The 14793-nt window shown below is 46.7% G+C and overlaps 1 protein-coding gene across 1 annotated transcript; it reads right to left on the bottom strand.

Moving 5' to 3' along the window:
* Positions 1-1211: 1211 nt before the first annotated feature.
* Positions 1212-12490, bottom strand: LOC310893124 (glycerophosphodiester phosphodiesterase domain-containing protein 4-like). The gene is made up of 10 exons (XM_083821696.1): positions 12097-12490; positions 10683-10776; positions 9055-9200; positions 8630-8712; positions 7622-7772; positions 6870-7094; positions 5916-6073; positions 4036-4183; positions 2839-2921; positions 1212-1737 (listed from the first exon to the last, which is right to left on the bottom strand). The coding sequence occupies exons 1-10, from the start codon at positions 12238-12240 to the stop codon at positions 1491-1493; spliced, it is 1479 nt and encodes a 492-aa protein (XP_083677822.1). The 5' UTR covers positions 12241-12490; the 3' UTR covers positions 1212-1490.
* Between the last annotated feature and the right edge of the window lie 2303 nt (positions 12491-14793).

The following is a 14793-nucleotide window of genomic DNA, read 5'->3' as shown; positions in this document are numbered from 1 at the left end:
AGTTAACTTTGAAACCCTGTACTTCCCTTTCACCTTTTATTTGTGATGATATGTTTAATCAGCAAAAACACACCTCTGAATGATGATGATCTGAATGCCACGTTCTTCCCCTTTCCCAATCCCCTGGAATAAGAACAAAACAGGATTGGAGAGCCAAACTGTATTTAAAACATCACCTACAATTTACAAAAAAAAAAAAAAAGTTTTTATTATCTGTTCAAGTAGAAATGTATGGCTTAAACCTGGAGATGTTCACATCTCCCTTGCAGAACAAGGCATGGAATTCCTTCCCCGTATGTGCCAGCAGCCACCGGGAGAAATGAAAATCGGAATAAATCCCAGGATGCAGAGCAGGTAACAAAGACCTTCCCAAGGGAAAAGCAAACAGGACCCCTCGTGGAACCAGTTCACACCCAGCTCGATGAAGAAGTGTTGTGCTCCTGGTTACTGTCCCGGTAGTCACATGGCCAAGGCACCAAGAAATCCTTTAGCATCTGTGGAAAATACTCCCTCACCCACAGCCAGGGTGAAGTCTGTCCCATTGGGGTTTACGGCAGGACTAGAGGAGGGGAAAGGAAAACCTAAGCTGTCCCTGCCTGTGTTATGGAGAGGCACAGACCCTGGTGAACCATCCAGCAGCACTTGACCGTCGTGGTGGGGCTGGGGAGCTCCTGGGGCTGGAGCAGACCTGAGAGGAGGAAGGGAGTGTGTGGACAGGAGACTGGAGAGATGTGGACAACCAAGGGCAAGGAGGACTAGAGGGTGCTCGGGTGTTTGCAGCGAAGATAAAAACAAAGCTGCACAAACAGAGGGCTTACACACTGCAGGAGGGCTTACAGGATGAGATACAAGTGGTCTCAGAGGGAAATGGTGGTTCCTACACGAATCCTGCCAGGGAGGTTTAATCCTTTCACCGTGGTGCACAGCTTCGTCATGGACACAGCCCCATCTGTGCTCCCTTACACCCCGGGGATCCCTGCCAGGCATGGGACTGAGAGGAAAGCAACAGGAGAACAAGGTCAGTGCTCATCTCCATCGGGGTCGTGGTGGCAAATGGCTCCCCCTTGCCAGGCAGGCTGCTGTTTGCACCGCAGGAAGGGGCAGCAGGGCAGGCTTTGCTCTCCGATCCTCCGCGAGATGGCAGGTCTGCACCTCCTCCTTGACCGCGTCAGGCCACGACAGCAGGCATGTTGCTGAGCTCTGCAACAGAAGACAAGCAGTGAGCTATTGACACACCTCCAGCTATTTTGCCAGCAGTCACAAGCAAACAGCTTGGCCAAAAAAAATCCTGCAGCCCAGGTTGGGTCATTTTGTCTGCTCCTTTAGTCCAGAAATCTGGCGCATGGGGGTATCCCCAACAGACCCCACCTTGCCGTGGAGATCTGAGAGTGCTCAGTGCCCTTCTGTTCCTTTTTCACAGCATCCCAGAGTAAAGCAGGTCAGAGGGGACCTCTGGAGCTCTCTGGTCCAACCTCTGCTTGAAGCAGAGCTCAAGGTTGCTCATGGCTTTGATGAAAAGTGATGTTCATCACTGGGGAGGAACCACAGCACTGCACCCATGCTGAGATAACCCATCCATCCTTCACCACGACATGGGCGTGACAGAGGTGACCCCGAGCAGGATCCATCTCCTGCCCCCCCTCACCCCGCTCACCTGTCCTGAACTTGTTGTAGGTGCCGCTCTCCAGCATCGAGCCACCATCGTGGGCACAGCAGGAGAAACTCCGCTCTCGCCACCTGCCAGGGGCAAAGTGCTTGGATCAGGCCACTGCTTGCTGTGGTTCGCCCCGCAGCTCCCTGGAGCCCCGATCACCCTTTTTCTACTTTGTCAGGGCAGGACCTGGCCTGGTACCTGAGGGTTTGCTCAAGTTTTTAGTGAGAAGGGATCCTGATGCACAGCTGTGATGTCTAAGTGTCCACGTTTCACGTGTAAAACAGCATTTTGAAGGCGCCTTTTTGACTAATCCCTCTCCAGCCTTCCAAAGCAAAACTATAGCTGTCTCTCCTTTTCCACACCAAAGCACTCCACATAACCACGCCATGCTTATAAGCAAGCCAGGCTGCTCACCCAGGATCTTCCTGATCTTTCCCCCTGCTGTGACCCGCAGCAGAGCTGTGCTCCCAGCACCCCTGCAGAAAACAGCCCCGAGCTGGCTGGTCTGGTCCCTCCACCCACCCACAGGCAGGTGAAGAGCTGAGCCCAGCACCTCCTGCTGTAGGAGCACAGCCTGGCTTCTGATCCAACCACGGCAGAGCTGAGCATCCAGCAGCCTGACCCCAGTTTCTCCGTTATTAAACATAGATAATGTCTTGGACAGCACAGAAAGAAAGAAAATAGTGTCTGTGACACTCAGGTATTTCTGGGTATATTTCATATTTCAGATAGTTCGTCTGGGAGGATGGATTCCTCAGTGACTCTGATATATGCAGACAGAGACATGAGGTGCACAAATGTTAACAATGAGAGCTCTCCTCCTAAGTTACATCCAATGTCCAAATAATCTAAATAGTAAAAAATAGAAAAATCAGTTCGTTTTCCAGCTTTGATAACTGGATTCTGCTGCTACTCTAAACACACCAAGTCTGCACTGAATCCTTCGGGTAGGTGATGTCTGAGTTACCAAAAGGAAAGGGAAATATATAGCAAGCAGGAGCAGTGCAGAGGCTTTTGGAGACTTTAAGGCCTTTTGTTTTTTTTTTTTTTTTTTTTCTAATTCTTCAAGAGGAAGATGTCCTCTAGAGCAGTTTTAACCCTTCAGGTCACTGAAAGCATCCCTTCGTTCCTCCAAGGGGGACAACAGATGAGGCTAGCACGGCCACTAGCAGCTCAGTAGTTACCAGTGCAGAGCGAAGATGAGTGAGATGAGGAGCACAGAGGCCAGGTCCGTCAGGATCCACATGATGTTGTACTGCTGCGGCGTCTGGAAGGGAACAACAGAGGACGTGTCCAACACCAAGGACCCCGAAATACGCAAGAAAGCTGCTCTAGCTCCTCCTTGCTTCTTGATCCTAGCAATTCAGCTCCCTGGTGTGCATGTGAAGTAATATCCTTACGGTGTTTAAGGTATTTGGTGGCATTTTAAAGAGGTCACCTGCCAGTGGGTGTTGGTGCAAAATCATCGGTCTCAATAAGGACAAGTCCGCTGGGTGGCCAAGGAGACTGGACCACATCACAGTAAATACAACAGGGACTTGTTTGGACAGGCAGGCCCTGTAGTTTCCTTTGCTTCCCTATGACATTAATATCAACAGATGGCATTTGGCTGCCCCTGGAAAAACTGTACTTAAGTGAAAACCAGAGAGGGGCTGGGTTGGCTCCTGCTTCAAGTCCAAGAGCATCTGAAGATTTGTCCTCACATCAGACCACTCCCGCCCTCAGAATGGACTGAAATGATGCGGTTTTCTGGGTGGGAGATGGAAGCACTGTAAAATCTACTTCAAGAGCGTGAAACCAGTCATTCAGAGTGGTAACCTGAATGCAGGGACTCTGGTGAGACCAGTGACCCAGGTGCTCCGTAGCCCTATAGGTTGTCAAAGGCACAGTAGAGGGCAGACAAGCAATGTGAAAAGTTCCTCACAGCAGGGTTTTTTTTTTTTTTTTCCCTTTGGGCTTGTGACAACAGACCAAGTTGAGAAGGAATGTAGGCGTTCCTGGGATTTAGGAACTTTTGACAGCAATAAGGTTCTTTAGAAGCTTAGAGATTGAAATCCTCATGCGATATCCACATGTACCCTCAAAGGCCCCTTCCTTTAACCCTAGACAAGTTTCAGTATGACTTATTTTCCCTCATGTCAGGCCTGAGTCTCCAAGTCCAGCCAACCAGGGTTCTTCTCCATGGACCAAGAAGAACCAGGAAATGAGGGTGATGATACCTGGTATGGCTCAGAGGAATGAGGTAAACCAGGTTCATGTTAAGTCTGTCTGCATGCAGAGGGACTTTATTCATGCACAAATCAGCCCATGGTCTCTAAAGGTAGCCATGAATATCTGCCCCCCATTTTGTACCCCGGGAACAAGGGAGGATCACTGCTTACCATGAGGAAGAGGGGCTGGCTGAGATTCTTCAGCGTGTGGACAGCATTAGTGGTCACAGAGTGTGCCCCCGAGCACCACGCCAGGGAGAAGAGCCACGGCTCGTTGATCACATAGAGGTTGGTGGTGATGTTTGCCTCAGCGTATTTCCTTTAAAAGACCAAGAGGCAATTGCCTTCATTAAGGAAAGCAAGGAGGTTAGTACTTCCTTTGGGCTGAATCAAGGAGAGCTGGCAATTCTGTATGGCAATTCTGTCCTAACTTGTTATAGGACGTAGGTCAGGAACAGAAAAAGGAAGCCCAACCAGCCAATAATCGGTTGATAATATCTAATTCCAACACCTACATGGGCAGGGACACCTCCTGCTAGGTCAGGTTGTCCAGAGCCCCTTCCAACTGGCCTTGGGCACTGCCAGGGCTGGGGCACCCCCAGCTCCTCTGGGCAGCCTGGGCCAGGGCCTCAGCGCCCTCAGAGGGAAGAATTTCTTCCCAACGCCTCCCCGAAGCCTCCCCCCTGCCAGGCTCCAGCCGGTGCCCCTCGTCCTGTCCCCCCAGCCCTGACAAAGAGTCCCTCCCCAGCTTCCCTGCCCCCCCTGCAGGCCCTGGCAGGCCGCTGGCAGCTCTCCCCGGGGCCTTCTCTTCCCCAGGCCCACCACCCCCAGCTCTCTCAGCCTGGCCCCACAGCAGAGCTGCTCCAGCCCCTGAGCATCCTCGCGGCCTCCTCCGGGCCCGCTCCAGCAGCTCCGTGTCCTTGTGCTGGGCCCAGAGCTGAACGCAGCGCTGCAGGGGGGGCCTCCCGAGAGCGGGGCCCAGGGGGACAATCCAGCTGGGGGCTGCCAGCTCATATTCAGTATTCCACCTAAAAATGCATTTGTCATCTCCCAATAGTGTGTTTAAAATAATCTTCAAGGTCATTATTCACATTTCTTATGTTTGCAGCAACAGCTGGCCATTTGTGATGTCCTTATAAGTTACTGAAATTTAATATGAAGTGATACCATTTCTCTGTATAACACTAAGGGAATGTATCATCAGTATGAGCATTTGTAAATTTATCTACAGTCTGCCCAGGATTTACCCAGATTTACCCAGATGGATCTAGCTAGCATTTTAAATGTTGGGAAAATTATCATTAAGAAAACATGAACATTATTATTATCCAAAGGGCTAAACGTTTTCTTATACTTGTTTTTAATTATTTTTCAATGCTTTTGAGCATGGGAAAGAACAAAAAATCCTGTTTACAAAAGGAGAGCTGGATAGGTAAGACATTTCATGTGTGTTTTTAAAAATATCTGTTTATGTAAGACAACCATTTTGGAGAATCCTTCAATAAATGTGGAGCTTTCCATTGGAGAGATTACACTGTTAGTGTGTCCCAAGCAACAGAGTACTGGTAGCAACAGAGACAATAATGAAGTCTCCAAAATACCATCTACAAGAGTGTTGTGTTCTCTCACCACAGCATTATGCACTCACACCGATGTTTGTGGAGGCCATAGGAGGTTAAATAGTTGTTTGTTCATTCTCCATGGTTCATTATTAGCAATACTGAGGATGGCATATGTAGAAACCTGGAGACACCTGCATCCTTCTAGTCAGCAAATCCTCAGATCCCAGTGAAGTAGATATGGACTTGGACAAGGAGGGGTGCTACCCTCCTTGCTACGTATGCTACCTCTTGGCCCTACACGGGGTATACAGTAGGAATGAAATAAAGTCCTTCAACTCCAAAATGTAACAGGGTTGGCCACTTAACCTAAAAGAGCTCTTGCCAAAAATGCTGTAGATCCTAGAGCTGGTCACTGGAGGGAGGCATTGCCACACACATGAAGCAAACATCCTCTAGACAACAGCACTTCGGGCTGAAACTGCAACCTACCGGATATCTTCACTGGACATTTCAGTGTAGGCCAGATTGAGTTTGACAATATTGTCCATCAATAGGTCTTCAACTGGGGCTTTAGTGCCCATTGTCTGCTGAAACCCGGGAGCAACAGAGTGAACAAAGGACCTCATATCATTCTCCAACCATAAGACCTGCAGGCAACAAGAGGACTTGGTGAATTCAGTGAGCTCACTAATATGCCATGCCCTTCACACAAATCCAGTAAAGATACGATCTTGAGGGGCTTAACCCAGCCTGTCAAATGATATATTTCTTGAAATGATCAAAGCACATTTAGATTCAGGGTTTAAATTTGCAAGTCACTTTCATCAAGAAATCAGTATTCACTGTTCCTTCTTATCGACTTGAAATCAGTGAGAACATTTCACACAGCCCAACAAAAGACGCGGTGTTTGAAATGAATGAAAAGGCAGCTTTGGTGAATGGGAAAGGCAACAGAAAATACCCTCTTCTCCCATTATCCTAGCATGGGAGCAGATATGGATCAGCCTAACTCTGGACATCAATGGATATAACCTGCTCCACATGGATTTAGCATCCATCCTAAGCAAGGAGTTAACAGTGAGGGAGGAAGGCAATAAAGCTCCCAGCTACTTTAATTTAAACCAGGAGTTTCTATGCAATATATAAAATAAGTATAGGTGGCTTATTAGGGTGTACGCTGACAATTATCACAATGATGAAAGGACACAGTTAGGGGCCTAAGGCATCACCGGGTATATCTACACTTTCTGATTTCCTGTGTTGCTGTAGCATTATGCCACTTTGTACCTGCTGAGGAACTGATAGTAGAAGTATATTCCAAATGATGCCTCTGAAAACAATTGGGACGCAAGGGGAAAGACTGCATGCTCGTGAAGTCACGCCAAGTATGACCCCAATTCAGAGAACAAGAAAAAGGGATACAAAGAAGAGCGGCCAGCCTACCAGATGGGGTCTAATCCCGGACTCATTGAGGATGACTTCCAGGGTTCTGTTGATCCACGAGTACCTGTAAGGATGTTTCTCTGGAGGGCGGTAGAGATCAAATATAACAAGTTTATTCTGACTGTCTGCGAGGCGCAAGAAATTACTTAGCTTGTAAATTGACTGATTCATTGCCTGGTTTTGATCTGCCCTTGACAGTGAGCCCATGCATGAAAAGGGTTTGTCCTAGAAACAAACAGATGTAAAAAGGAAATCAGTCAGCCAGTCATATCTAGGAGCAAGCTGCATGCAAACATTTCATACCTCTGTAAGCGAAAAAGTTTGGCATCAACCCTCAGTAGGTGAGGATATTCTATTCTGCTTAGCTCTTCTACCTGAGAAACATGGATAATTAACCCAGATGACACTGCTTCTGGGACATAAATTGTGTAGCTAGCTCTGCTGTTCTTCTCTGTCCCATCACGTAAACCGTATTACACACAGCACCTTGCACAAGTACCTGTTTTCTTCTTTCTCCAGACCATCTGTTCTGCTGCTGCCATGATAAGGAGCTACAAGAACACCCACCAGCCAAACAAAATAGGTCTCCTAGGCCTAAAGGACAAAAGGACAAAGCAAGGAGACCCCCAACTGAATGACTTCTACCAACTAAGTGTGGGCTCAACCAAAAGTTTCTCTCCTAACTTTCATACTAATAAGCTGTAGCCAGCCAGTGTCTCTTCTACAACATCACAGTCATTTATGGTGCTTGCCTTAAGGAACCATGCTCCAGCATTCAACTCCTTCAGGGTATCCCAGGAGAACAAGGCTGCATTTTGAGCAGTGTCGTTGGGATAGACCTCCCTGATGTTGGTTGTCCTCCTCAGGCTGCTGTCATGCATGAGGAAAGGAACACCGTCGTAGCTGTTGGAGAGCAAGAATTCAGGTCACCTGGAGTGGAGATCATTCATGGCACAAGCAGAGTCAAACCAGGTGAGAACAACGTGTGGGCCACCATGAATGCAGCAGTACAGCCTCCCTTAGAGCAGAGGGTAGGGTAGGAAAGAAGGCTGACACTCAAGATACCAAACTATTTCAAGCTTAAATATTTCTGGGTCACCTTGGTGAAGCTGTACCTCACTGTGACTCATTTTCCTCAGGGGCAAAGTGGAGATGGTGACATTTATGCCTGCCAGCCCCTAAAAGAAAATGGGTAGTAACTTGTGGCCAAAGGCTCTTTCTGCTGACACCAAAGTGCTTCTACAGGTTTCAGAGGACTGAAGTTTGAATGGATAGAAAGGCAAAATTCTCTTTTATAGAAAGGTCTTTATTAATAGAACACCTAAGTATTAGTATTTTAGTTACTTAGTGCCTGGAAACTGCTCATCCTGCCCAGTAGGTTAGAAGGTCATGGCAGAGTCCCATACACAAAGGTAATTAAAGGTCTAGTAATTATATCAATGATGGCACAGGTCTAAATACAATTTTCTGGTGGTTTCTAGGCCTGATAAGACCTTCAGTGAGGCCTGGAAGTCAGACTACAGTAGGAACTTGTCTCTGTATGTTGCAAAAGTATTTAAAATATACTGTAGAAATAATGACTGTTAGATAAGAGCTTATTGAGAAGAGCCATGTCCCACAGCCCTTAGCATCATGCAGCAGCTGAGGGACCCTGTCCCAGCCGTTGGCAGAACCAAATTGCCCAAAATTACATGGCAACTCTCCAAAGGCAACTCTTAGAAGAAGTATCTGCTTTGGGAAGTGTTATGTTTTCCCCTTACCTAATGGTGACATCTGTTTCAAGACCATCCCCACCATGTTCAATTGTCTTCTGAAATGACATCTCAGTGTTTTCTGGTGCCAGCTGGGGAAAAAAAATGGGCCATGAGCAGACTGGCTTTAGACACACTCTGGAGGACTCTGTAAATACTTTCTGTCTCCTTGTAACGCCTGTTTTGTATTAAAGGACCACCATTATCTTGTTAAAGTCTCCCGTTTGCTTTCTTCCACCTTAGCCACCAAACCCACCATGTCTCTCAGGGTTCCCTGTTAGCAAACGCACAGAGCGATCATTTGGCACACAGTTCCAAACGGAAAAGTCTCCCTTTCCACCCTCCATTGATTTCTTGGGGGGAAAAAATGATGATGATGAAGGCAACAGCACACAGGATGAAGAAATGATGTAAAATAGCTTCTCCAAACCTACCATCGGTGCTCCGCGGTGTCCAATGAGGGCTGGCTTTGGTCCAAGTGTCCCCTCCTCTCTGATGCAAGGAGAGTACATCCCCAGAGGTATCAAGAAAAGAAAGAGAAGGATAGCCAGGTATGGACCAACAATTACCACCTGAACAACTGCAAAAATTTGAAGGAGGAATGCTAGAGTTAATCCATTTGGTAGCACAGCGTTTGCCTTGCAGCTTGACTTTTAATACAGCCCTCCAGCTAAGTAACTGTTGGGCTTTGTCCCATCCCATTTTCCATCCCTTCTTCCCCTAATTTTCACCGTCTGTCCAAACAATACAGTCCAGGACGAAGAAGGATTTGGGCTGTTTAGGCTAGGATTGCAAGTTTTGTGCTGCACTTGCATCTCACTATGCCGTCCAGCAAGACACAGCCTTCATTTCTTTTTCATTGGAGATGATGCAATGCAATTTCCCCTACCTGTAGAGGAATGATCCTCAACAGAAGGATGCTTTTTTTTTTTCTTACTCAAATAAGAGCAGGCAACATTTTAAAGTTTCATTCCCCTCCAGGTGAATGCTTCCCTGGTTTCTTCAGACTGCTGTCACTGGCTTTCTGTACGTGACATGCAGTCTCCTACTGACACTGGCTGCATGGGTACTGCATCTCAGAAACCTGCCAACTCATTACCTATGGTCTCTGGAGTCTGTTGACATATTACTCAAGAGTCCCAGCGGGCAACCTTCACCTCAGAGAATGAAACAGTTCCTCTGAGAAGCACCTGTGCACCAAAATTCCTTATTTAGGTGTGTACCACCACCCCTCTGCACACTGTATTAGTGGCTCTGAAAGAACTTGGGGTTACACCAAGTCAATGTATGGAGTTGAGTGACCATTAGGCACAGTGGGTTGTAAAGTCTTGGGTCCCAACATGTTCCTCCCTACCCCCAGCTGCAGTTAAATGTAGAGAAATTCCTAGGTAGGAAACAAAATGCTCCCACCAGCACATTCTGTCTGAAGTCAATGGTTTCTGTTACAAATCAACATCTGCAGATGGGTGTCATGTAGACAACACTGGATATATGGAGAAACTGGGTCAGAGAAAAAGAGCCAGAGCCAGGCTCTTCTGCAGTTGTTCTTGACTCCTTGCCCTTACACTTCCTGGAGCTCTCAAAGGGATAACACCAGGAAAGGAAAGCAAAATTCCTTAACAACCAATCTGAAAGCTCTTTTCCCCATCTCATCTGGCTTCTCCTAAGATCCTCTAGTATGGACTGACTTTCTGAGACAGTGAAACTGAGCATAGCAATTTTGGACACTGGTTGCTCTCTCCTGCAAAATTCTGACCAAATTTTCACGCATGATCTAGAACTTGGGGACTTTTGCTAATCTCCTTATCTTTAGGGCTTGTCACAACCTTGGTATACACCAAAACTTTGCAAGGTAGCATGCAAATCACTAACAAATATGGACAGGCCCAAGACAGTGCATAGGCTAAGCCCCAGCCCTGCTGATTTCTCTGGAATACTCAAAAACTAAAATTCAACTCTAGCTGGAATGTGGATGTGGGAGGAAACAGCTCCTGCACGCTTGATTTTCCACACTGATATGTGTCTTTTGTCATACAGGGAGCAGGAAGCAGAGCTACTGTACCTTTCTTGTCTGCTCTGATGGCATACAGAGCCATGGGCCAGGAGAGGAGGACCATGATAGTTATTGCCCCTATGTGGAGATAGGGGGCTGTGATCTGGAAAGGAGAAAAAAGGATTTTATTCAAAGGATGAAGTGTGGATACAGACAGAAACAAGCCCCAACACAGCTGCAGCCTCCCACATAGATGGGCTCCTGCTGTGGACATCAGCAGTTTATCTTCTCTCCCACACCCAGGTTGGATCCACAGAACACCTCTTGAGTCAGGGCAGAGAGATGTGCCTGGCTGGTTCCCCGCACTGAGGAGTGCTCCTCACTTCAGTATAAAGCTCTCCTTTCCTCTCAACCAGCCAAAAGGGACAAGTCTGTCCTTGTCCAGGATGGTTTGGCAAACAATCACCTTTACTACTACGTCATAACCTGTGAACATCTTCCAGAGAGCACCAGTTTTAATCCAATCTAATCCAGTCCAATCTTATCCATGTAACAGTCATCTCCACTGCAACTAAATCATCAATCTAATGTCAACAAACCGGAATTTCCTCAGCCTTTCCTATCGCTTGGCCAACTCTCTAAAATTTAAGGGTTGAAGAAAAGCAGAAGTCATTGAGAGATGTCATTGTGTGTGAGAACGTCTGCCCTGGATACCTGGTCCCAACTTCTTTTGACCAGAAGCAGGATGCAGTTGCATAAACAAAGGTGCCACCTGAGATGCCCAGGATATTTGAGATAGTTATGCAGGGCTAGTGGACAGAACACAGGATTTGTTAAAGACTGGTGTCCTTTGGGAACAGCAGCTGAAGCATCTCAAAGGGCATGAACACCCAAAATAAACCACACCTGTGGGAAACCCAAAAGATTTTGTGTCTCCTTCTCCCCATCCTCTTCCCCTAGAGTCTGAAAAGGGGAGGAAAAGCTGACACTTTCTCTTAACCTTTGCCAGTGCATTAGCCCTGATTCCCATCCTCAGGGGATGAAGCTCTTCTGGGTCGCAGGAGACTGAAATTGGGCTAATGCTAAAAGCTGCTGAGCTGGCATGAGCTGAGTAGGGAGTGAGTTCTCACTCCAGTAACCCCACCAGCCAAACGGATCTGATTTACCTGCCCTCAGCACCTGCTAATTAACAGTGCACTTAAAACAAGTTTGCCAAAAAAAAGGGAAAAAAAGATACGACTTCCCCAAAGGAGACATGTTATATCAAACAAATAGCTTGATACCAAACCTCAGGTCTTGGCTTCCTTCCTTCCTACGGGAAATGTTAAGTCTTAATAAAAGTCTATGCAAAACTGCACAGACTGCCAGGAAAACCCATGTGAAAAACATTTACCATATGGAATATTTTCCACTGATTGCCACACAATACTTCAAGAAACCAGTTGCTTTTTTCAAAGAACCTCCTTTCAAACAAACCTCTTACCTGGAATGAGAGGCGGACTGTTTTCCACTGATCTCCCCAGAGTACAGATAATATGAAGAGGGCTGTGATAGAGAAGCCCAGGACAAGAAAAGTCCCAATCTGGGGAGATACAAAGGACATTAATAAGCTTTGGTATTTCTGCATAGGGTGTGCAATCTATTTGCCTAACAGGCTTCTTTAATCAGCTTGGACTCAATACATTCGGGATGCACAAGCTTGGCTGTGCCACTTCATAGACAAAGAGATCTAATGGGACTAAAACCAGACCCACAGTGCTATAAATTGGATTTTCTGTATGGCAAAACTGATTTTACAAGTTAAGTACCTAACCTGAGTCAGCCCTCAAGGCTCCCTCTCTAGTCACGGGAGAAAGAGAGGAATTTACAGAGGTGATCCATTTCCACTTGCTTTACGATGAGAGATGCCTCTCTCTGTCTGTTGACGCAGATGGAGCCTAGATGAACAACTATCGTTAAATCCTGTAGTTGGCTGAACTCAGAAGCACCAAGTTAAACCCAAAAGAGACATCAGCACAGCTTCCTTATGCTGAGTTGCTTTGGAAGAGGCTTCAGCAACTGCAAACATTTCTGTAGTTCAGAAATAAGAATTTAATCTTTAACTAAAAAAAAGTGAAGGGGTAGCTCATGCTGTGCTGTGGCTTCTTGTCCAGGTTGGTACCAAGCAGTTATGATGGCAGGCTCTTCCTGGAACCTTATTTGTCTGCTGAGAACTAAACACAAGTAGAAACTGGAACCAAGGCCCTAACTAGTCTTCAGGGAGATCCTACAGATCAGCATCCTAATAATCAGTCCCTAATCTCTTCCACATAGGGACGCAGTGTTGGTATTTTCCACAAATTGCTCTACAGCTTTCTGGATCTTCTGGAAGCCCATTTTTGATAGTAAAATTGATCATTTCCACTGTGTAAATGAAGAAACAGAGGATGGAGTATTCTGACATTCAACTATTCCCCTTCACAGCAAGATTTGCAATCTTATTACACTTTCCCCTAAGCTTCATGGCTTATTTTTTAAAAGCCTCACCTGGCTTTCAAGAAGTTCTTAAGAAAGGTGGTTTCTAAAGCATCATTTTGCAGCAACAGCTCCCTGAGGAGTTGTTTCTATGCCTTCCAAACTCCACGTGGCTTTTCCAAAACCACCCCAAGACCAAAAGACACGGGGCACCAGGATGCCTTGGAAAAGCCAGGTTTCTGTTCTGCAGAGGAAGCAGCCACCGTTTTTAAAGCTGTTGGGTCCTGCTACAGGGACTTACGCTGTGCTCCTCATGGAAACTTTGCCTTTGTCTACATGCAACCACATGTAGGCATGTCAAATGCAGACATCCTCACCTCAGTGAGTCACCACGGGCTCCTTTTAGAGCCAGTGGGGAAAAAAGGTACTTTAGGTGTGATTCATCTCATCTCAATTTAAGTGTCTATGACCAGCTGGATGATTTGCATCCTCGGAGGGTTCATTTCCCTCATCTGACTGCACAGGGAGCTTGGGGTGATTAGCTCACTTGGAGATATCATTAGTACGGATATTTAAAGCCTCCTAAGATTAACCTCCTCCCTCTCTCCTATGATCTAAGCTGTTTTGCATGCAGGGAAACACCACAGGCTGATGGTTTAAAGCATGGTTAGGGTTACCAGAAAACTCTCTCCCCACCTTGTGACTCCAGTGCAGGTACAGCTGCTGACCTTCTGCAAGCAAACACATCGCTAGGACCTGGGAAAGCAAGAAGAGATTGTTTGCATCCTGGTACAAAATGACAAAATGAGGCATTTCTGGAATTATTTTTGCATAGGGAAGTCACTTTACTCTAGACCTTTGTGCACAATGGCAAGGCAGGACAGGTGGATGGAGAGAAGCGGTTATTGCTACAGTAAATATGTTCCTGAAATGGCCAAGCACTCACCAAAACTGCCTTGTAGGGTCAAAACCTTCTCATGGGTGACAGATAGTTGAGCATTTTGGGGTACACACTTTGTGACTGCACTCTGATATATAGAATATGGCCTGGGCCAGCAGCCATGACATGAAAAATAGAGCAGCAACCTTACTTTTTTTCTATGTATTTGTTGTCACTAAAGGCACATCATCCATGGGGGACAGCTCAGGGAATAAAAGTCTCAAAAAAAACCCAAAAACACAAAACAAACAAACAAACAGAAAAACAGAGCAGAGAGCAAAGGAAAGCACACAGTGACAGTAATTGCAAGAAATGCAAGAAATGCACATCTCAGAATGTGGAAAACTGCCTTGGAGATTCAAAACCTCTGGTTTGTATTAGGTTAATTTTTAATCCCCAGCTGTGGCCCTATGGCTGGTGTGTTCCTTTCCCTGCTGGCAGGTTGGAGCCCTTGGGGATCAGGGTCCCTTAAGGACAGCAAAAACCCCAGCCAGGGCAGGGGACAACCTGAGATGCCCTGAACACCAAGTAAAGGATGAGGAAAACCAGTCCGTGGCTCTTCTGGAGACTAGCTTCAGGTTGTCACAGACAACTGATGAACCTGGTGACGAGTTTCACCAGCCCAGGTGCCTTGTGATGAGTTTCACCAGCCCAGACGCCTTGCTGCTGTGCAAACACGTGGGTCTATGCTCAGGTGCATGGAGCAAGCTTCCCAACAAGTGTAAGGGACGGTCTGGGAACCAGTATCACCAGATATGAGGGTTTAGAGAAAAAACATCTGTTAGC

The sequence above is a fragment of the Anser anser genome, assembly GCF_964211835.1.
Source record: "Anser anser genome assembly, chromosome: 1".
NCBI classification, from domain to species: domain Eukaryota; kingdom Metazoa; phylum Chordata; class Aves; order Anseriformes; family Anatidae; genus Anser; species Anser anser.
Note: the sequence above shows the minus strand (reverse complement) of the source record. Positions and strands in the feature narration are given on the sequence as shown.

Coding starts and splice junctions, on each gene's coding strand:
- LOC310893124 (XM_083821696.1), bottom strand. CDS start 12,240: ATGCAGAAATACCAAAGCTTATTAATGTCCTTTGTATCTCCCCAGATT. Junction 2,922..4,035: donor GCCAGCCCCTCTTCCTCATG/GTAAGCAGTGAT, acceptor GTTCCCTTCCAG/ACGCCGCAGCAGTACAACAT. Junction 1,738..2,838: donor CTCATCTTCGCTCTGCACTG/GTAACTACTGAG, acceptor TGCCCCTGGCAG/GTGGCGAGAGCGGAGTTTCT.